The following is a 23,228-nucleotide window of genomic DNA, read 5'->3' as shown; positions in this document are numbered from 1 at the left end:
TTTCTTTCAGATTGATGAACTCCTTTTAGCATTTCTTATAGGACTGGTCTGGTGTTTGATGAAATCCTTCAGCTTTTTGTTTGTCTGGGAAAGTCTTTATTTCTCCTTCATGTTTAAAAGGTATATTTTCAGTATATAATATTCTAGGGTTAAGGTTTTTTCCCTTCAGCACTTTAAATATGTCATGCCACTCTCTCTTGGCCTGTGAGGGTTCCACTGAGAAGTCTGCTGCCAGACATATTAGAGCTCCTTTATATGTTATTTTTTTTCTTTTCTCTTGCTTTCCTTAGGATCTTTTCTTTATCCATGACCTTTGGGAGCTTGATTATTAAATGCCTGGAGGTAGCCTTGTTTGGGTTAAATCTGCTTGGTGTTCTATGACTGTCTTGTACCCGAAAATAGATATCTTTCTCTAGGTTTGGAAAGTTCTCTATTTCCTTCAATAAATTTTTTACCCCGATCTCTCTCTCTACTTCCTCTTTAAGGCCAATAACTCTTAGATTTGCTCTTTCGATGCTATTTCTAGATCTTATAGGCATGCTTCATTCTTATTTATTCTTTCTTATTTTTTCTCTTCTGTGTATGTTCAAGTAGCCTGTATTCAAGCTCATTAATTCTTTCCTCTACTTGGTCAATTCTGCTATTGAGAGACTCTGATGTATTTCTCAGTTTGTCAATTGAATACTTAAATTCTAGAATTTCTGCTTGATTTTTGTTTATTATTATTTCAAACTCCTTGTTAAATTTCTCTGATAGACTTCTGAATGCATTCTCTATGTTGTCTTAAAGTTCATTGAGCTTCTTCAGGACAGCTATTTTGAATTCTTTGTCCAAAAGATCACCTATCTCCATCACTCCAGGATTGGTCACTTGTACCTTATTTAGTTCATGTGGTGAAGTCATGTCTTCCTGGATGTCCTTGATGCTTGTGGATGTTCATTGATGTCTGGGCATTAAAGAGTTAGGTATTTATTTTAATCTTCAAAGTCCGGGCTTGTTTTTACCCATCCTTCCTGAGAAGGCTTTCCAGATATTCAAAGGGAATTGAATGTTGTGGTCTAAGTCTTTAGTCACTGCACCATATCAGCACTGGGGGTGCCCCCAGCCTGGTAATGCTGTGACTCCTACAGACTCTTGGTGGTACTACTTTGGTGAGCTTGAGTAAGATACTAGAGAATTCTCTGGATTACCAGGCAAAGTCTCTCACTCTCTGTGCTGGGCTGCCGGAGTTGGAGGAGTAGTAAAATGGGCACTCCCTTGTGGCCACCAGTGCCAGGTCACACCTAAAACCTGCCCACTCTCACCCAAAGCCAGTGTTGACTGATGCCTGGCTACCTCTGATGTTTATTCAAAACCCAAGGGCTCTTTAGTCAGCAGGTGGTGAATCCTGCCAAGACTGGGTCCTTCCTTTCAGGGCAGCATGTTTCCTTCTGACCCAGGGAGGGTCTAGAAATGCCATCCAGGAACTAAGGCCTGGACTCAGGGGCCTCAGGAGTCTGTTTGATACCTTATTTTACTGTGGCTGAGCTGGTACCCAAGTTGCAAAACAAAATCCTCTAAGCTTTTCCCTTTCCTTTCCTCAAGTAGAAGATGACTCTGCCTGAGCCACACTGCTTGTTGTTGGGGGAGGGCTGACACAGGAACTGGTCTGGCCACAGTTGCAGTTGCTGGTGTCTCACTGGGTCATGTGCACCCCAAGTCCACTGGCTCCAAGCCAGCACAGCCACAGGAATTGCCAAAGAACTGCAGCCCTTGTGGCCCGACTGCCTTACGAATTTAGTCCAGGCCACAGGCTACTCTTTGTCTGCTGGTGGTGGGGCTAGTGGGAACTCAGGCTTCGGGGCTGCTCAAAGTGCTCCTCTGTGGGCACCAGCCGAATTCTGGCCTGTGCTGTGTTCCCCTGTGCAGGGCGGCTCTGAGTTTCAAGTCAAAGCCCCACAATCACTTTACTCTCCCTCCCCTGGAAACACAGATTCTCTCTCCACTGGCACGGCACTGCTGGGGAAGGGGGAGGGGTGGCATGAACAATGCAAGTCTGTCTTTTCTGCCCTCTTCAGTGTCCTTCCTTGACATAATGTTAAAACTAGGTAGTATGATCACTCACCTGAGTTTTGGTTCTTTTGAAGGTGCTTGCTTGCGTGGATAGTTGTTGAATTTGGTGTTTGTAGGGAGGGTCCCTAGCTGCAGGTTTCTATTTGGCCATCTTGCTCCACTCCCTTCCAGGAATCCATATTTTTAATAAGCATCCTAGATTAGCCTGGCAAATACTAAAACCTTCTAAGACGGCTCTGGGCTCTTAGAAATGCATTGGGCATTCGAGTCTGAAGTACATCATGATATTTACCAACACGGTATAAATCATTGCAAGATAATATACGTTGCAAACTGGAGTAAGCCCAGAGCATCTTGGTTAATCCCATGGGGTTCACGAAAATAGGGCAGTAAAATCACCTCCTTCTCCTCTCCACTCTTTGGAGTTTCCACAAACTTTCCAACTGGTGAGATCTTTTCACATTCATTTTCATTTCTCACTCATCTGTCCCTTTCACAAAGCTACTTGGAGAACAGGGATGGGGAAGAGCACTGCTCTAGGCCTGCATGTCCACTATCTCTCATCTTCCTAAGATCCCCACAGGATCCCACAGGATCTCAGGAAGGGTAGAGTTTCCCTCATTTTACAAATGGTAACACTGAGGCTCAGAGAAAAGAAACGTGACCTGCCTGCTTGACCACTCAGATCCCCGACTGCTGCACCCAAAGCTTTGGAGCCATATTGCAAATGAATACGTCATTTCAAAAAATGGGTCCCCACTTCTCAGTCCAAGAGGAAGAGTCACTTACTTGTAGGTTTTGGACCTATCCAGCCAGATGCCTGAGATCACAGCCCCGAGCATTCCTGCAATGACGATGGTCAGGCCAATTCTTCCAGCATTCACCTCCTCACCCTGGGAAAGGAAGCCACAGCCTCAGAGATTACCCAGCAATGGGAGAAGACACGGGGCAGAGTGCAGTCACCATGGGGCAAAGGTGCAAAGGCGCAAAGGCAAGTAACCTGGCCTCCATGACAGCCAATATTCAGAAAGTATCAGGACAAGACGGCCTATAAGAAGATGGCCTGGGAGAAAATCCTAGAATAGTTGCTCCTCCCAACAATATAACCCTGGATGTGTGTGCATGATATTATGCTAGATGGTGGAGTGACAAGGATGAACAAAATTCTGTCCTTAAAACCACTTTTGGGTAGATTTTTTCGAAAAATTTACCCTTACAGCAAGTCTTCTAATTTATCATTATTCCCATTTATTATTCCATTATTCCCATTTTTCCCACAGATAGGGAAATTAAAATATGGATGTCCAAATATTCCAGTCTTAGGGTTTTGGCTATCAGTGCCAAAAGGAATGAGAAAACAATATTTATATATTTTTGAGTTATCATTATTATATTATTATTATTTTGAGTTATTAATAGTATTACATAGAATATTTATATATTTTTGAGTTATCATTATTATATTATTATTATTTTGAGTTATTAATAGTATTATATAGTTTGGCTTACTATCAGCCAGGCACCATGCCTAAGATTTTACATCATTATCTCATTTAATCCCCACAATTCCCCATCATAAGATTAGGAATCAGTCCTCCCCATTTTACATATGAAGAAACTGAGGCACAATGAGACAAACTTTCTAGCCCAAGGTCACGAGGCATATATTAAATTGAAAGCTAGGATTTGAACTCAGACCTGTCAAAGTCCAAAACTGGAACACTTAGCCGCAAGGGCCTACCACCTCTGCATGTGTGAGATCCTAGCCTTTCTAAAGAAGGTTGGACCTAGGGATTCCTGACTCCTGGACACTCAGTATCCCATTCCCAGCATCCAGCCCTCACTGGTTTTAGAAACATTTAAATCCAGAAATATGAGATATATACATACACACCCACAATTATATAGATATATTTACCAACTGTGTTACCAAGAACCATGCTTTACATATATCATATATAATAAATATAATATGAATATATATACATGTACACATAATATTATTTACTCTCTAGTCCTAAAAATAATTTTGCAAGAAGTAATTATGCTTCTTTTGCAGAAAAGAGAATGAGAACTCAGAGATGCTAACTAGCTTATCACACAGCCAAATCATCACACAGTTTAGCACCCCCGAAGCTAGGGTTGAAACCCAGGGCCATCTCCCTCCAAGTTCCATAAGCACACCACCAAACCATGCTGCCTACAACTTGGCGGGTAGGGGGAGCCAAGAGTTAACCATCACCCCAGCTCCTGCAGAGACAGACTTAGAAACCACATTATCTCCAGGCCCAGCATGCTCAGGGAGCTCCCTTACCGGGTAGTGCAAGATCACCATACGATTCAGCAGAGTGGACAAGGCATAAAAAGCACCAGCATTCAGACCTGAAGGAGGGAGGGAGAAATACAACATTAGGGTGAGCCTTCTCCTGGGGCCATTGCTGGGCCATTGCTGGCCTTCTCCCCGCACCAGGAGAGTGGCAGTGGGGAGTCCTCATCCCCACTGCCACTCAGTGTGGTATCCAGAGGAGAAAAATACAGGAATGCCTGAGGCTACTCTACAGTTCTTCTCAAAGAAATACTTCAGAACACTCAAAAGTAACCACTTTAACCTTTTCTTAGCCACATACCATTGCCCTTTGATCCCTTTAACCTGCCCTGGAAAATAGGCTCTGCAAGTATTACTCCCAGGTCAGAATCACCTATGTTCTTCTCTTAAGCTTTGGCTGGATCTATGGGGTGGTCAGCAGGACTACTGGACACCCCCCCTCAGCACCCCCTCCTCTTTTATTCTGCTCCAGACTTCTGACCTCTGACCCGCCCCTTGCAGGTGGTTTCTCTCCATTCCTCCTCCAACTTTCTTCTCACACAAAATCTATTATGTGAAACTAGAAAAGACCCTAAAGAGCATTTAGTTGACTCTCCTACTTTACCAATTCATTCATCAAATAAATGGAGCACCTAGAATATACCGTAAGAGCCCGTGTCCTTAGAGAATGAAGTCATTTGTCCAAACCATATAGTGAGTTAGTAGCTGAGATGACACTGGAACTGGCCCAAAGGAGAAAAGGCCTCCTGGCCTCCCTTCCGTAACTATGATGATGGTGGTGGTGATGACGGCAGCAGCACATGTTTATGTACTAGACACTGTTCTATGCAACTTACAATCTTTTTAACAACCCTAGAAGGTAATTAGTATTATCCCCATTTTATAGATAAAAAATACACACAGAGCTAAAAAATAAACAAACCAAAAAACCAAATACAGTCATTCCATAATGCCTACCGGGGTCTTTTTAACTTTACACATTGAGGCTCACAAGACCACCACCAGCACACTTGACATTAGATTCACTCGGAAGGGTATAAGACAGGACACACGGCTTGTGGGCAGGGCAGCCTCAGGAGTCCCACAGAACCAGTCCATCGAGCTACCCAGAGGCTATTCTCTTTGGCCCCCAGATGATAGCTATGGCACAAGGAAAGGTGGGCATGGCAACCACCCTGGTTTAACACCTCACAGGCATCACTGATGCTTGCAACAATTCCATAGGCATAGCTTCCAGGGTCTCCATAAGGGACAGGCCAGTGACAGAGTCACTGTACTCGGGGAAGCACAAAGAATGGCTTCCTACCAGATAATGAATAGGTCTCCCTGTCCATTTTTATCACAAGAGGCCCCTTTTATCATGAGCAATGTTACATAAATGCAGTTGATGTACTGCCTTTATCGGGTTCCCAGCGGTACTAGATACAAAGTTAAGCGAAGATCAAATTCTCATGCAAAATGGGAAAGAATTTTGCTATACGATCACACAGGTATGAAGTGGTGGAGCTGGGTTTGAACCCGGGCCCTGTGGCTCTAGAGTCCCTAATCTTAATTGTTCTACTTTACAACCTCACAAAGCTGATTCTCAAAACAAAGATTTCCCAGCTCAGATCACTCAACAGTTTCCTCATGTGCCAGCCTCTCCCAGCAGGTCACCCCAGGGATGCAACAAAGTTGGGCTCAGTGCAGCCCCTGAGCAGCACAGGGCCACAGGGGACTGGCAAATCTAGGCATGTCACCAAATGCCAGCACGGCCATCAGGCCAGTGGTCATGATGACTATGGGATCTCAGCAAGGCTGTGCTCGGCAAGCACAGCCGTCCAACCTTCATACCACCCGCTTAGCCCAGACAAACTCCATTCCTGAGTCAAGAGGCCCATCGGAGACACATTCCTGAAAAGGGAGGGTGAGGTGGAGCTGGGAACAGGGGAGAAGGAAGAAAACAACCTCCTCCCCTCTCTAGGCCTCTTGTTCTCGCCTGGCATTGCAACAGGCAAGGAATGTTCCAGGTCAGGCTCAGCGTCAGGCCCCACCTGGGATGAACAAGGAGGGGCAGAATCCACAGGAAACAGGTAAATTATCCAGAAGGACTGCGAGCAAAACATACACCAGCACTTTGATGACCCTGCAAAAGGCCTAGGGAATGGAGTCCCCAGCGGGCTGACCCACACTGCTAAGGCTGAGTGGTTTTTCTAGGACTCAGTGGTTTGGTGAAATAGTTTCCAAATGTGGTCTGTCCCACCCCAGACCTACTGCAGCAGAGCCCCCCGACAATCTGTGTTTGAACAAGCCCTCCAGGTGGTTTTCTGACAGTGCTCAAGTTGGAAGTGCTGGCTCAGCTGCAACAGGGTGGTTCCCAGCAGCCATTCCCTGCTGCCAGCCAGACAGGAGACTGAACGGGGCCTGAAGGGGAGAGGGGGGAAGAGGAGGAGGAGGAGTTCACCCTAGAAGGCGGCCAACCTTTTCCATTGTTTCTGCAGTTCCACCCTAGAGGAATTAGGAACTTATGCATGTTTTCTGAATCAATCTTCAGTCTAGATGTCCCTCCCCATATTGCCAAAGGTTGCCAGACATGGTCAACCAGTGTAAGTCCACTCCACTGCCCAAACCAAGGGCATCCTACATGGAAGGGCGAGAATGGAATGTATGCTCTGCCTGTGTGTGAGCACCTCTTACAGGAATACAAGGAACTGCATTATATTCAGGTCTCATTGTCTTTGGCAAGGTGAGCCTGCGGGGTCAGAGAAACTGTGACCTCACCGGAAAGGCCTGGTCATTCCTGGTATTAGTCTCCTGGGAGAAGTCCTAGTTACTTAGGAGGCAGGCTTTAGGAAGGCAGAAAGGGCTCTGACATCACCCTGAGTATCTTTCTCTCCTTTGTCAAGAATAATTTTTTTTCAAACTGTGGTCTAGAGATTACTGACATTAGAATTCCTTTAAGGTTAAGAATGCAGATTTTGGAGCCCTACCCTAGACCTACTGAATCAGGAAGGTTCTGATGGGGCTGGAATGGGGCTCAGGAATCTGCATTTTTAGCAACAACAAAAAAACAAAACAAAACAGGCATTTCTTAAAATCTCTGGAGTTTGGGAGTAAGTGGCCTAGGGAATGCAGAAGAGCAAAGGCCACACCCAGGCTCCCAGGCAGTAGGTCTCACATGGAGGCAGCTGGGATGGGAAGAGGCTGCGAGGCCACCAGAATGACCCATCACACAGCTGCTTCCGAGGTTCTCAACTCTGCTGCAGATCAAAATCAGCTGGAATGCTGATAAAAAGCAGGTTCCCAGGCCCCAGCCCAGATTTTCTGAATTCGAATTTTTAGAAGAGAGATAAGGAAATCTATGCACACATTCAATCAAGCACCTCAGGGGAATCTGTCCTCAGGGATGCTTGGGAAACACTATTCCCAGATCATATCTCTGGGTTCTGGTTTCTCTGTGTTTCCCTCTTATCCTTCCTGAGTTTGTAGCAAAGCCTTGTTTTACAGGGCCAGCTTGACCTCAGCAAAGCTCCCAGGAATCAGGGGAAGGATTTTATACCCACTTGGAAGCCAGGGTCTTGGAGAGGGCACAGAGCCCCTCCCTAGGCCTATGTAGCTGGGACAATGGTAAAGCACTTGAGAGCCACAAGGGAAGGGGAACCTGGGGATACACAAGTTGAGGCTCTGAGTTCAAAAGCCAGACACACGGGAAGATTATTCACAGCTGGAGCCAAGGCTGGGGGATGACATGGAAAAGGTATTCCCTTTGAGGACATTCTCTAGAAGAGGAGCCTTTTCAATAATTCTTTTCAACATGGTAGTTGTTATGTCATTGATGAAAGGACATTAGAGGGGGGGCCTGTGATGCAAGACCCAGAGACACAGAGAAGACAGCCAAAGGAAGTTTCCTTTCTTCACCCCACCCCACTGCACACATCGCAAGCCACCCCCTGTCCCAGACACTGGCAGACTGATGGAATTCCAGTCCTGAGTCTTCCTGCATTGCCAGACTTAGAGGAGGGAGGGTATTTTACTGAGGAGGTGGGAGTTTCTTATTGCTGTGATATTTCAGCAACATCAAGCACAAACCCAACCCCTGCCTCTCCTCCCCTCTAAACTGGATTGCCAGATTTAAGGAAAACAAAACAAAACAACAAATTCAGTTAAATCTGAATTTCAAATAAGTGAATAAATTTTTTAGTATAAATATACTCCAAATATTGTGCAGCATATGTTTATACTAAAAAGTATTTGTTGTTTACCTGAAATTCCAATTTAACTGGATAGCCTTTATCTCTCAACCCTACCCCTAAGGGTGTGTCCGAAAGCCTGGGGAAAGGCCAGCAACACTTGGACCCTGGATTTCCTCCAAGGCCTTCAATTATCACTACATCTCCACTCTGTGCAGCTGACTCAGCAGCACACAAACCCACTTGGAAAGTGCTACAAACACAATACCACCAGCTGCAGGAGAGCTACTCCCTACTTGGTAAAATCTAGTTCAGACCAAAGAAAGAATACTGGAAATCAGCAAGTTTTCCAACACAATAGCAATTCCAAGGCATGCCATGTCTTTACTCTCTATTGCATTAAAAGGTTTCACTTCCATTCAGGGCACTTGTGGGGAGTATTAGAAACATAAAAGATGGGCACAGAATGGGTGAAGATGGTACACTCAATAGTTGGCAGAGCAAACACCAAAACCCAGATCTCCCATTCCTTATGAGCCAGCTCTCAAGACTCTTACCCCAGGATGTGTCTACCCACATCCAGCACATGTGCCCGTGAAATGCTATCGTCTGCTTGATTGCCAGCTACGTGCTCTTAAGTGCATATAATTCAGAGCAAAATATGAACACCATATGTACAAAGTAAAAAGTATGAACCATTTTGTTCTTCAAAGTCCAACCTGAAACTACAGAAGGATTAGGAGGCTTAGGGAAATTCTGGGGGATTTCAAAGCATCTAGTTGAATTTATGGAGGGCTTTTTTGGTTGTTTATTTGTTTTCATTTGGACAAAGACAGAGTAAGAAGAAAGGAAAGATCCTCAGTTGGAGTAAGTGCCAAATGCTGCCTTTATGTGACCTATAAACCTTAGACACACTGAGGCTGAGACCCCATCATCCCCAAATCCCAAAGATGTATGATTGGTCTGGCTCTAAGACTCTAGGACGCCAGAGCCTAACTTTAGAAGTAATCAACCCCCAGGCAACTGGTCTGGAGGACTGAATATGAGGAAGGACATACTCCCCTAGGTAGACCAAAAGGAAAACTCAGGCAAGTAGGGCTAAGAAAAGAGCCCTGACTCTGTCTCCAAGAGGCTCCTTTCTGTATGGGGAGGCAAAACGGTGCAGTGGTTAGGAAGATGGGCTTTCCATCAGGCAGAGAGTTTAAATCTAAGCTCTGTTGCTTGCTAGTTGTCCTATCATGGGCAAGAAACTAAATCTCTCAGAGCTTCAGTATAAAATGGAATAAAGGAACTGTCATGGGTTTGTTTGAAGATTAAATGAGATAATGAATATAAAGTAATTAACATGATGGCTGACACACAATAAGGCCTCAATAAATCATTTTTCAAATTTATGATTAAGCCTAAGAATCATTTCCTTGTTGTCAAAGAGCCCTGTCACCAAGTCCAGTTCTCTGCAATGGAAACAAGGCTTGTGGTTCTCTGACTATAAGGAAATGTGTACAAACACCCATATTAGTTTAACTTATTCTTACTGTGATGATCCCAGGCTTTTGAGATAAATGCAATAAATTCTATCTATGCATAATGGAGTCAGATGCTTCCGGAGGCTCAGAAGTGAAACGTTTTTCTAGCTTAATGCTATCTCAAATTAAATGACAATTTACTTTCACCCCTTTTTCTCCTTCCTCTCCTTCTGGGACTACAATTTTGCATATTTGGTATGCCTGATAGTGTCCCACAGGTCTCTGAGGCTCCGTTCATTTTTCTTCATGCTTTTTTTTTTCTGTTTCTAACATTGGAAAGTCTCATTTGACATATCTTCAAGTTTGCTGATTCTTTCTTCCGTTTTTTCAAATCAACTTTGGGCCCTTTAGTGAATTTTTCATTTCAGTTATTGTAATTTTCAACTCCAGAAGTTCTATTTGGTTCTTTTTTATTTTTATCTCTTTATTGATATTCTCTAGTTGGTGATACATCATTCTCAAACTTTTCTTTAATCCTTTAGACATGGTTTCCTTTAATTCTTTGACCATATTTATAATAATTGATTTACAATCTTTTTCTATTATGCCCAATGTCTCAGCTTCCTCGGGAGCATTTTCTATTAACTGCGTTTGTTCCCTGTGTATATACTTTTCTATTTCTTTGCATGTCTCATAATTTTTTGTTGAAAACTGGACATTTTAAATAATATGTCGATTCCAGACATGAGATTCTCCTCCCTCCCCAGGATTTGTTGCTGTTGCTGCTGTTGGGTAGTGACTTTCCTGGACCAATTGTGTAAAGTCTGTATTCTTTGCCATGTACAGCCACTATAGTTTCTGCCCCATTAGCTTAATGGTAAGCTAATGATTGGACAGAGATTTCCTTTAATGCCTTCAACCAATAAGTCTCCCACCTTTACCAAGGAGCTCTGTGTGTGTATATTGGGCTCACCTTCAAAGCTCTAGCAGGCAGTTGACAACTCTGCCTTAGCCTTTACTTCCTGCTTGTGCAGAGCTCAAGATCAGCCAGAGGTGAGAGTTTAAGGCTTTCTTAGGGCTTTCTCAGGTCTTTCCTGAGTATTTGCACAGCTCTGCACATGCATATGGATTTCCAAATCCCTAAGAACATCTCAGAATTTTTCAAAGCCCCCTATGGACATCATATTCTCCAGATTTTCCTTTCAAGATTTTTGGCCAGCCTCTTATTTGCCCCAATTGGTATTGCTGCCTCAGGCAGCTGCAGTGTTAAATGGTGCCACTCATTGTTTTCAACAAATGTCCTGGCAATAGGGCTTTTCCCACTGAGCGAACTTCAAGTCAGGTCAAATAAAGACAAGTTCTGAGAATGAGGCTTTGCCAGGAACCTGCCAGGTAGGTCAAATAGTGGTAATTCTCAGGGATGGAGAACCATACCTGTTTATCTCTTTCCAGTGGCTACGAGGCAGTTAGTTGGTTGTCACAGCTACCATAGCTGTGAGGGTGCATGGTTGTCACAGCTACCATGGCTGCAAGGTTAGTGCAGAGCCTGGGAGACGGGGATTGGAACAGGGCAAGTTAAAACACAAAGCCCACTGTACTTACTTGTGGGGGATGGGCCTAGAAGAAAGGATGAATGGATGGAAAGAATATGAGTAGGGTGAATGAAGAAACAGGGGAAAACGCTTGCCTGAAACTGCTTGTTTGTTGTGTGCAAAGATCAGCTGAAAACAGCTGATATGTATGGTGGTTGTTAAAGAAATCAGCAAATGGCCCTGACCTTTTGCACGTGTCCTTGGAAATAAATATGGGAAGGAACTCAGCTGAGGAGGCCATTTTCTCATTCAGACTTTGGTCTCTCCCATTCTCTCTACATACACTGTGTTTAAAACAATTATTTCTTCGCTACTGAGCACCGGAGCGAAAAGCTGCCACTACACTTACTGACATTCAGCCATTTTTCTTGAATAAATGTATTGTTGCAAGCCTTTGGTTGAGAGTTCTGAAAAAAATTGATTTTGATACTGTTTGCCAGTGTTCCTGTTGCTTTTACGGAGGAGCAGATTTTCCAAGGTACTTACTCCACAATTCAAGAAGTGCTTTCCTATTTATTTCCTGAATTATCATTTAACCAAATAGGTAAGGAAGAGTGTCTAGAAGTACAGGATGAAAACCACTCTGCCAGATTAAAGGCCATATAAGCAACCAGTCATGCAAGAGAGAAAGAGTTGCTTTGCTCCCCACAACACAGTGTAGAGTTGAGCCCCTCAAATAACCAGGAGCAAAAATGTCCCTGGTATATTTTGTTTTTGCCCCTTGCTTTCATAGGTCAGTGGCCTGTCTCTGCCATCATCAGCCCCCAGCACTGAAGACCACAGCCTCTAGAATGGAACCATTGCCCAATTATCACCACCATGACCATCTTCAGCCATAGAAAACATTTATCCGAGAAAACATTTATCTCATCTGTCCTAGAATCACAAGGTAGGCCTCAAATACCATGTCATCAGAGGCAATAAGGTTTATTATGGTGGTCAAAGGTCAATGTACTCAAGATATTTAACTCTAGAGAAAAGAGAAACTTCTTGGAGTTATGGAATCCTGAGTCCGGAAGGGACCCCAGAGATCATCTAGTTTCATTATCCATCTATAGCCTGAGATCCCCTATAACATTCCCACCAAGTGGCTGGTCCCATCTAGGCTTGAATACCTCCCAGTGATAGGCAACTCATAACTTCCTTAGTGGGACATCTCTAAGTGTTAGAAACTTTGTCTTTATATTATGGATGAATGCACAGACATACTTAGAGAGAACTGAAAAACTGGAGGGAATGAGGAATGAAGAATTGGGACAATGAAGACTAATCTGGTCATCAAGAGCTATTCCAGCTGAGAGGTTACCTAACTCTTACGTATGCCTGAAAAACAGGATCGCCTTTCTATGGGGATGACACCACCTCTTATCTAGTGTGTCAGCAGATAAATACACTGATAAGCCTAAAATGAAACCCTGGCACAATTCTAAGATGACATATAGGCAATTACAGGATAGGCATTAAGAATGCAGGCTTTAGAATTAGACAAATCTGTATTTAAATTCTAGCTCTGCCACTTAAAAGTTGTGTGACCTTGGGCTAATTATCTAGTCTCTCTGAGTTTAGTTTCCTTATCTGTTAAATGGGAATAATTACAGTACCTGTGTCACATGGGTGTAGTGGGAGTTAAAAAAATCATATATGAAAAGCACATGGCACATAGTAAATGCTATTGTTACAAAACAATGGGTTTTTGGTGGTTGTTGTTTGCTTTTCCCAAAACAATGGTTGTTGAGCCTATAGAAAAGATGAGATCTTAGCCAACCGTGGTTTCACTAAGAATAAGTTACATTTTTCTTTATTTTGTGCAGCTATTGAGTATGTTACAAAGTTGTTAACTCTTGATTTTAATCAAACTATAACTGGTGGAGTAAATGGTCACGTGCAGGCTGAATAGCAGTACAGTTGAGTGGATCTGTAGCAGCTTGAACTAAGAGTACCAAAGTGGCCTGGTACTGGCCCGTGGCCTGTTAGGAACCCGGCTGTACATCGCTACCTGAGCTCTGCACCGAAACACCCCCCACCCCATCCCCCATCCATGGAAAATTGTCTTCCATGAAACCGGTCCCTGGTGCCAAAAAGGTGGGGACCGCTGAATTAACAGACTGGTGTTCATCTACAGGACACTCTTTAATGAAATGCCATGAGGCTCTGTCCTTCCCTTGTCTGATCCAACAATCTTATTAAAGGTTAGAAAGAAGATATCAAAAACACCATGCTGAAAAGGCAAGCCAATACACTAGCATAAAGATTCAAATTTATCTTGCCAAAAGCCAAGAAAACAAAGTGAAAGAGGGATGTTGTGCATTCAGGTAAAAAAGAAATCGATGTTATCAAATGAGAGGGGATTGGTTGTGGTGTGGTTCACGTGGCAAGACTCATCTACGCATTCATTCATTCATTCCATAACTGCTGGAGTAACCACTCCAAGCTGGCCACGGTGAGGAACTACAAAGAGGGAAAACTAAATCCCCGCTCTCATAGAGCTCAGTCTAGTAGGGAGGTAGACCTGGAAATGGTTTTGTAAAAAATGATTAGTGTTAAGATGTATAAGGAATAGCATAAGAAAGAGAAAGTCACCTACTACTGCTCTACAGAGGTGATACTGGGATGAGAACTGAAGGACCAACGAGCCTTTGTCAGGTAACCTGATCTGGGAAGGAATTGTTTTCTAGCTGGGCTTTACAGCATACACAAAGGCCCTTTTGACCCTAATGAACAATGTTACGTGCACATTTGGGCTTTGGAAAGAGTAAGACACAGAGACACATCAGGCCTGTCATCCCACGTTCCAGGCTGAGTGCACTCCTGGACACACCTGTCCCTTACCATAGGTGATGACAAGCAGCACAAAGTTGAGGTTTTTGAAGAGCCGGATGATGGAACTTAAGTACGAAGCATCAGGGGACGCCAAGGCATAGCTCAGGGATTGGGCTCTGCTGGGGGGATGTTTAGGCTTCTCCTTGAATACTGAAAGGAAAGAAACAGAGATGACTAAAAATTCCCATGGTCCCACCCCAGCAGAGCTTGCTCCACAGGGACAAGAGCTGGCTGCATCATCTGTCAAGGAGCTAAGAGTGCCAAAGGAAATATTCATTCTTGAATTATATCCTTTACAGCCTCCCCTTTTGAACTGCATCTCATTATCTGAAGCTGAGCAGATGGGTTTTTTTTTTTTTTTTTTTTTTGAGACACAGTCTTGCTCTGTCGCCCTGGATAGAGTACAATGGCATCATCGTAGCTCACAGCAACCTCAAACTCCTGGGCTCAAGTGATCCTCTTGCCTCAGCCTCCCAAGTAGCTGGGACCACAGGCATGCACCACCACACCCAGCTAATTTTTCTATTTTAGTAGAGACTAATATTTCTATTTTTAGGCCGGGCGCGGTGGCTCACGCCTGTAATCCTAGCACTCTGGGAGGCCGAGGTGGGCGGATCGTTTGAGCTCAGGAGTTCGAGACCAGCCTGAGCAAGAGCGAGACCCCATCTCTACTAAAAATAGAAAGAAATTATATGGACAGCTAAAAATATATATATAGAAAAAATTAGCCGGGCATGGTGGTGCATGCCTGTAGTCCCAGCTACTCGGGAGGCTGAGACAGGAGGATCGCTTGAGCTCAGGAGTTTGAGGTTGCTGTGAGCTAGGCTAACGCCACGGCACTCACTCTAGCCTGGGCAACAGAGTGAGACTCTGTCTCAAAAAAAAAAAAAAATTAAAAAAAAAAAAAATATTTCTATTTTTAGTAGACACAGGGTCTCACTCTTTCTCAGGTTGGTCTCGAACTCCTGAGTGCAAGCAATCTTCCCACCTTGGCTTCCCAGAGTGGCAAATGGTCCTTTGATTACTCTTTTCTTAAATGGCCTCTGGAAGGCTGAAATCACTGGACCTCCCAGGCAATGTTCAAAGACCAAGGAGTTCTGTAATAACCAGCAAGTAACATACCACAGAGCAATGAAAAAACACACTAGCAACAACCGGATGGAAAAGAAGCAAAAGCTAAAGCTCCGAGATCCGTGGCCCTGTTACCAGCTCAGCACCAGAGCTCCTCCCAAGGGCATGGGGACTGTGCTGCCCACGCTTAGCACAGAGCCTGGCACGCGCGCGGCGGCAAGTACCTCCCAAATAGGTGAAAGGGATTTTCTTATGTAGGAAAATCCTGGAGGCTACTTCTAGTTTCTCAAAGTCAAAATCAGCCCTCTGCCCCATGAAGGAGACAAGATTAATATACACTCCTCCTGAAGGGGACACTGATTTGAAGGCTGGAGAGGGACAATGGAAAACCACTCCATTTATATTCTGTTTTCAGTACCACAGTTGTGACCATTTTCTCTGCACTCACTGCCATTCCATTCTCTGGGGGGCAGATCAGTTTAACCAGCTGTTTCGCTAAGTTGATCTCCCTATGGAGTCCAAGCAAGCACCATGTGGCCTCCCCACATGCCCTGAGAAGCTCCTGAAAGGTCAGGAGACTGTCTCCAGTTAGAGGAAGCTCCGGAAATGAGCTTTACTCTCTCGGCAGATCAAAGGGCCCCCACCACCAGAAAACAGCCCAGCCCAGACTTCAGACCCCCCCTCCCCCCACTTCCTCCTTCTCCAGAAATAGTCCTGGATATTTTCTACCTGTAAGGGCCTTTCATCCATTGTCCTGCCGGGTCACCTCCCCTCCCATCAGTGCAAAGAATGCAAGGAAGAAGCTCACTTATCTCTGCATCAGCAGGTGTTGGCTTAAGGATTTGGTAGCCACAACCAGAATTCAGATAAGATTTTCCAGTTCTTTACTCAGTTAGCTATTATCTGTGCTTGAAACTCAAATGGCAAAACATAGAGATGTTCTACCTCCAGGTTTTCAACTGCAAAGGAACTGGCCCTCATCTGCTACGAACACAAGGATTTGGAGCTGGACACGTTGCAGTTCAAAGTCTGGCTGCCAGGCCCTGGCCATGTGGTTCTTCCTCGCTCTCATCTTCAGCTCCCTGGCTTCCTACCTTCCCAGGGGCACCAAAGCCTCTGTCTAAGACGTTCTGCCAGCTTTTAAAAGCCATCAGGCAGCCTTTCCTCATCCTGGACTCCAGAGAGGAAATGACACAGTGAGAACAGCTAAATGAGGGACACAATGACAGAACTGTTAGACTCTGGAGGTGGGGCCAGCAGATAGGAATGAAACCTTTAACACTTGGGGTGGAACTTTCAGGTATTAGGAAGAAAGCTGGCTTTTCACCTTTAGACGGGTGACTAACTGAAAATATAAACCTCTGCCATGCTGTTTCTGAATTTATCACAGCCCTTATAACATCACTTAGCTGAAAAAAGAGGATATAAAGTTCTATTACCAAATACCTCAATGATTAAATATACATTCACATAAAATATTGATAAGGCTGGGTGTGGTGACTCACGCCTATAATCCTGGCACTTTGGGAGGTCGAGGTGGGAGGATCACTTGAAGTCAGGAGTTCCAGAGCAGCCTGAGAAAGAGCAAGACCCCATCTCTACCAAAAATAAAAAAAATTAACCAGGCATCATGGCGTGTACCTGTAGTCCCAGCTACTCGGGAGGCTGAGGCAGGAAGATCGCTTGAGCCCAGGAGTTTGAGGTTGCTGTGAGCTAGGCTGATGCCAGAGCACTCTAGCCTGGGCAAAAGAGTGAGAGACTCTGTCTCAAAAAATAAATAAAATAAAATAAAATAAAATATTGATAGTAGTTATCTGAGGTTGGTGTTTGGGATTAACTCGTATAAAGATAATGGTCATTCCTTTCCTTATGCTTTTTTTGTATAGATTTTTCCATAATTAGCATATATTATTCTTATAATTTTTAAACAAATCATTAAAGAAATATGGTCCCCAAGTATTGTCAGGTTAATTTATGAGATTATTAGTGTTTGTGGGTCAATTTGTTTTGTTTCTCAGAAAGAGCAGGAAGTTAGACAAGCTTAGACTGGAATCCAATTTCTGCCACTTACTAGCTATCTAATTTGAGTAGCTTAGTCAACCTCCCTTAAGTCTCATTTTTTTCTCTTTGTTAAACAGGACTGATAATGGTACGCCACTCACAGGGTTGTTGAGGACTAAATGAAATGAGGCATGCTTAGCAAATGCCTGTAATATCGTAGGCACCCACTGGGAATTCATCCAGAGGACAGCGATCTACCCATTACTTCTGGTGAGGTAGGACTGGGGAGTTGTTAATTATAGTTAAACCTTTTCTGAGCCACTAGCAAAGTCCACAGGACCAGCCATCACCGTACAAGGGGCAACTGCTCGGGGTATAATATTTGAAGGCCATAAGAAGACCAGCCTCCAGTTTCTGTGAATTCCATGGTATTTTAGAGCATGCTCACAAGGGCCCACCGAGGTCAGCAGAACCCCCTGCCTCTCTGCCCCCTCCCATCAGTCTACTAATGACCTTACCGATGATGACAAGGATGAAGAGGAGAGTGGCCACACCGCCTATCATGTAGAACATGATGCTGATGTGGTAGGCAAGCTTGTCCTGGTCTTCGATGTTTGGTACCAAAACAGGAGGGACCAAGAACCCAATCGCAATTCCAAGCTGTAGAAGACAGGACAGAGACAATCGCAAGTTACCAGCGGCCAAGAGGGGACAGCAAAAATCTAAAGAGACTCCTCATGAGAAACATAATTCCCAACTTCCATTCCTTCCTTAAATCCAATCAGGGATTATTTCCCTACCTTGACATACAAGAGAAGTCTTTCTTTTGACTGACTACTGGACTTATACATACCTCTGAGCACCCTCACTATTGATGCCTATTGGAAAACATTATAGTTGATGGTCTCAATGCAGGCTGGCTCTTCTCTAGTTGCAAACTAATGAACAATGTATACGCTGGTCTCTGGGGTAAAGTAAAACAATGTTGATTTTTTTCTTGTGCTATTAATACTGCAATTTTTAGTTTCATTGAATCTGTTAACCCTGGAGCCGAGAGACCAGCTGGAGAAAAGTTCCACACCCTACGGCCCCAAGAACTTGCATTCAGTAAGAGTAGGAAGCCTAAAGTTGTTAGCATGTACAAACATGAAAGTTTCGGTTAATTCTGTGAATAACTTAGCAACTTCCAAAGGATGTGCAGTGTGAGGTCATGCATAACTGCGTCAATTTATACACACGAGACATGGGCACCTGCAAAATGTCTATACACACACATCCCCAACAAATGAAAACATCTCCTGTCTGGGCTGGAGTCCAGACTCCAGTGACCTGACAGATAACGTGACTTGGGTGTTTCTGAGGTCAGAAATGCTTCCAAAAAGCCCTTCTGTGACACATAAAACAAGGCAGAAATTGGGAAGATAGCTTGTGAACTCAGGCAAGTGCCGAATTCCAAGAGTGAAGGATGATGAGTAAATCCTTTGTCTTAAGGTCCCACTTTTCCTTGATTGTGCTTGAGAGGAACTGCGGGCAGAGGAGCAGTTTGCTTTCCCTCCACGCCATCACACCGCTCGCTCATCAGCTGCCAATTTGCAACCGCCTTGACTGGTCAATTACACTCAATTGGTCACTGGTGGTTCTCAGTTCTGGAATATTCATAAAAGTCATCATCAATAGGCCCCGTGTAGGCTCTTTATGACAACACGTAATCAATAAGCCAAACACATCTTTAAAGCATCTACTATGTGCAAAGAACTCTGCCAGATATTTTAGGCGTTACCAAGATGTATAAGGCGGGGTTCCAGCCTTCGAGGAGCTTTATAATCTATCAGCAGGAAAAACTGTAAAACAAAAATACAGAAGATAACACAAATGGCCATATTTGTGTGTTGAAATGATAGAATGTTATAATTCGAAAGGCCTTTTGTAAGCCTCTATTACAATTCAATAATTATAGGACCAAATGGAGGCTGAGTGAGGTTAATAATGAAGCTCGATAAGAGCCTTGTCCGGGGTCACACAGAGTTCTAGCAGAGTTGAGGTGAGAAAACAGATCTCCTGGCCGCTCAGGCCAGGGCCTCTTCTACTCCGCCTGGCAGCAAGGGCCTCCGGGGTAACAGCCGCGAGAAAGACCAGGAAAGCAGGCTTCCCTAGAAGAGAAGCTTACATCATGTTCTTGGAGCTTTACCTGATCCTTGGTCACGCTGGTCTGTCAGAGTCAGGCTTCTTAACTGCTGCTCTCCAAGACTTTGATTCAGGGTAAAAACCAGCCATAGACAGAGGGGCAAATACGACCTTCTTCATAGCCGGGAACATGGGCCCGTTCCAGCTCTCCCTGGCCTCCTAACCGCTTTGGAGTTGGAGGCCTAGAAGGTAAGTAGAGTCTCGGGGGGTCCCGTTTGCAAGAGTGAGGGATGATACCAGAATCATCCAAGCCTCTGTGACTTTTATTTCCTTTTGGAAAATAAAAACCCTGAGACCCTCATACAGGATAAACTAATCCCCTGTAATCCTGTGCCTCAATCAGTAAATCCTCCCAGCTTGTGCTACACTGTGCATCTTAGCCTCAGGGCCTGGACTCAGGTCACCCCATCCACACACTGAGCCTGAGTGAGTGCCGCTCCTCCCCAGCTCCAGCTTCGCAGCCTTCTGCAGCCAGCGGGATGAAGCAGCAGGGATCAGTGGCCCGCAGTAGCCCCCGGCCAGATGACAACACTGTGTCACAGTAACCTTTCTCAAGGAAGAAATTGGCTTGGGAAGTACTTCCTGCCCAGTGTGGAAAACCAAAACCTAGGGATTGGACTGTAAGCTTCTCTCTCTTTTGTTTTTTCAAGATATGTTTTTTCCTGCTTTTTGACAGCAGTGTTCTAGAAACAGAATAGTCAACTAGTCTATTTCTAGTTCCTAGTTCCTATATCTGTCCTGTAGAAGGTACTCAGTCATGTGGAAGGGATGGATGGACGGATGGACAGACGGACATTGGTGGAATATCTTGTCTACACAAAGCTGGGAATATCACACAAGTCTGCCCTTTAGGGTCCAGTTTCTTTCTACATTGTATCCACAGTGGTAAGAAAAAATAATGTGTGTATATGAAAGTAGGGAGGAGGTAGGATAATCTACCCTTTTCTTGAGCATCTACTATGCACTGGATGTGTAATATACTTTCTCTTTTAATGTAACCCCAATAACTTTACAACAACAAAAAAAGAGAGGAAAACTGATGCTCAGCACCCTGCCCAAGGTCATACAGGCAGGTAGCTGACGAGCCAGGACCCTAAGCCAGTTCTGTCTGACCCCAGAACCCAGGCTCACTTCACTGCCTTCCACAAAATGTCTGTGTGATGCTCCTCAACACAGAAGTCTATACTGTCACCATTTGAGTCCTGTCACCATATGATAGGATACTTCTAGGGTAAAAATCAGAGACCTGGAGCCCAAGTCAGTGCAACGTTAATTCAAAGAGGTAGGAGAACACCGGTCCTGGGGGGTGGTGCTGGCAACTTTCCTGTGCTCACAGAAGACCCAGAGACCTGGGTTGGGAACATAAATGACTGGAAATCACCGCTAGCTGGTTTTGAGTTGACTTAGGTCCCTGCCTTTGTTCTAGCTGTATCATTATCAACGACACGTGAAGTCATGAGCGAAATACAAAATTCACAATCAAACCAAGTCACAGTCTTACCTCTTTGGAAATTACTTTTTAAAAATTGCTTTTAAAGTGGAGTTAGGCTCTTTTCACTTTTACCTATCCCATAGAGCGTTTCCCAACCTTGCCTGATGACAAAGTTCTCCAGCCCCAATTCTACTGTCACTCTGCAGGTCTGGGTGGTCCTGAGTACCAGTATTTTCACATGTAGGCAATCATTATCACCACGAAGGGACTTGGGGAGACACTGGCCTCTGGTTCAGGCCTCTGGATGGCTTCCACATGGCTCTGCTCCTCACATTCTCCCCTGTAGCCAGAAATCTTTGGGAAATGTGATCAGACCAACCTCCCATGCTTAAAACCCTGCAGTGACTTCCTCTTGCTTTTTAATTAGGAGTAAAAATCCCAAGCACAGCCGACAAAGCTCTGCACATGAGCTCTGCCTACTGGTCTGCCCTGGTCACCTACGTGCTCCCTGGGATGCTGCCGCACTGGCTTCCTTTCTGTCTTTCAAAGCCCCCTCATACCTGAGGACCACAGGGACTTCGCACCTGCTCCTCTACCCAGACTAGATTGCCCTTCCTGCCATCCTTCAGGTCAGAGTTCAAGTCGTACTTGCTCAGGGAAGATGTCTCTAATCCCTCACATGAGGTTAGGTGCCTGCATAGGTAATTTTATATTTGTATGATTATTTAATTTTTATGTCTCCCCAACCAGACTATAAGCTCCACGAGGGCAGGGCTTACATTTATCTCTGGAGCCTGGTACATAATACTACTAGTCATAGTAAAATGTATGGCGCTTTCCATGGAATATTTCAATCCTCACAACAACCCCTGAAAGAGGGGTCTAATGTGCCCATTTTATAGATGATGAAACTGAGGTGCAGGGAGGTTAAGTAACTTGCCCAAGGTCACACAGCTATAGGTATTAGAGCTGGAGTTTCAACACACAGCAGTTCTGAAGTTACAAAAGCTTAATAACTATAGTTTACTTCATCCCCAAAAAAAGGTGTTTGGCAAAAATGTGATGAATGAAGGGATAGAGGTACCCTGAGATACTCAATTTACATTTTCTATTTTCTTTTTGGCCTTCCTGCAAACTCAAGGGTGATCTCTAAATGCTGCTGCAATGTCAGTAGTCAGGAGCATGTCACAGTTCAAAACATGTCTGTGCTGCCTGAGGGTTTTGCGGGGGGTGGGGGGACAAGTAGAAGCCATACTTTGTGTGATGTGTCACCTGTCACTCTGGCTCATACATTTGGCAGAGCAAGAATAAAAACGGAAACCATCAGGTTACATCTGGGGTAAGATTCCCGCACCCAACACATTACAAAACACAACACACCTGTTATGCTGGCTCTGCAGTCCACGGAATCCCTGTCCCCATCCACCATCAACAAAGCCCTAAGTCAAAACTGATTTAGAACCCTTGCACAAAGCTGTCCTCCTAAATCCTGGCTGGCCACGGGGTCAGAAATGGCCAGGCCACCAAGGGAGGACCCCAGGCCTTCCACAAAAGCTTTGTGCTTTAAGATCGATCATTTGAGTCTGGGTGCAGTGGATCACGCCTGTAATCCCAGCACTTTGGGAGGCTGCAGCGGGAGGATTGCTTGAGGCCAGGAGTTTGAGACTAGCCTGGGCTGTTGCGAGAGCCCATGTCTACAAAAAAAATAAGAAAAATTAGCTGAGTGCAGTGATGTGTGCCTGTAGTCCCAGCTACTCAGGAGGTTGAGGAAGGATGATCATCTGAGCCCAGGAGTTCAATGCTGCAGTGAGTGAGCTATGGCCAGGCCAGCACTCCAGCCAGCAGTCAATTCAATTACATTGAATTGAAGCAGCAGTTCAATTAGATTGAACCCTAATTTATCTTTTATGTGGCTCTGATTTTAAAAGGACCCTCAACCAGAGGATCTGGGATGGAGTGGGTGAGAGAGGGCGGGGTCAAAGATGACTAAGAGAATTGAGAAAGTGCGTGCAGAAGTTAGCCAGAGAAGGAAGAGAGCAGAATGAGGGTGGGATGGTTTGCATGACTTCCCTAAATGAACCAGGTGTGTCTTGGGAGTCCCAGTAGCCTCTGCTG

General features: G+C 44.6%; 1 protein-coding gene across 3 annotated transcripts in view; it reads right to left on the bottom strand.

Annotated features, from left to right (window-relative positions):
* FLVCR2 (FLVCR choline and putative heme transporter 2) overlaps window positions 1-23,228 on the bottom strand; it is a 66,952-nt gene that overhangs the window by 16,158 nt on the left and 27,566 nt on the right. For all 3 annotated transcript variants that reach the window (XM_069465136.1, XM_069465137.1, XM_069465138.1), the window contains exons 2-5: window positions 18,016-18,157; window positions 14,435-14,575; window positions 4,367-4,434; window positions 2,842-2,945 (exon numbers count right to left, since the gene is read on the bottom strand). In XM_069465136.1, the coding sequence (XP_069321237.1) occupies window positions 2,842-2,945; window positions 4,367-4,434; window positions 14,435-14,575; window positions 18,016-18,157 (455 nt within the window). The remainder of the gene's footprint in view (window positions 1-2,841; window positions 2,946-4,366; window positions 4,435-14,434; window positions 14,576-18,015; window positions 18,158-23,228) is intronic.

This window comes from Eulemur rufifrons, chromosome 2 (genome assembly GCF_041146395.1).
Source record: "Eulemur rufifrons isolate Redbay chromosome 2, OSU_ERuf_1, whole genome shotgun sequence".
Classification (NCBI taxonomy): Eukaryota; Metazoa; Chordata; class Mammalia; order Primates; family Lemuridae; genus Eulemur; species Eulemur rufifrons.
The sequence above is the reverse complement of the archived record's forward strand: the minus strand, read 5'-3'. Positions and strand labels throughout refer to the sequence as shown.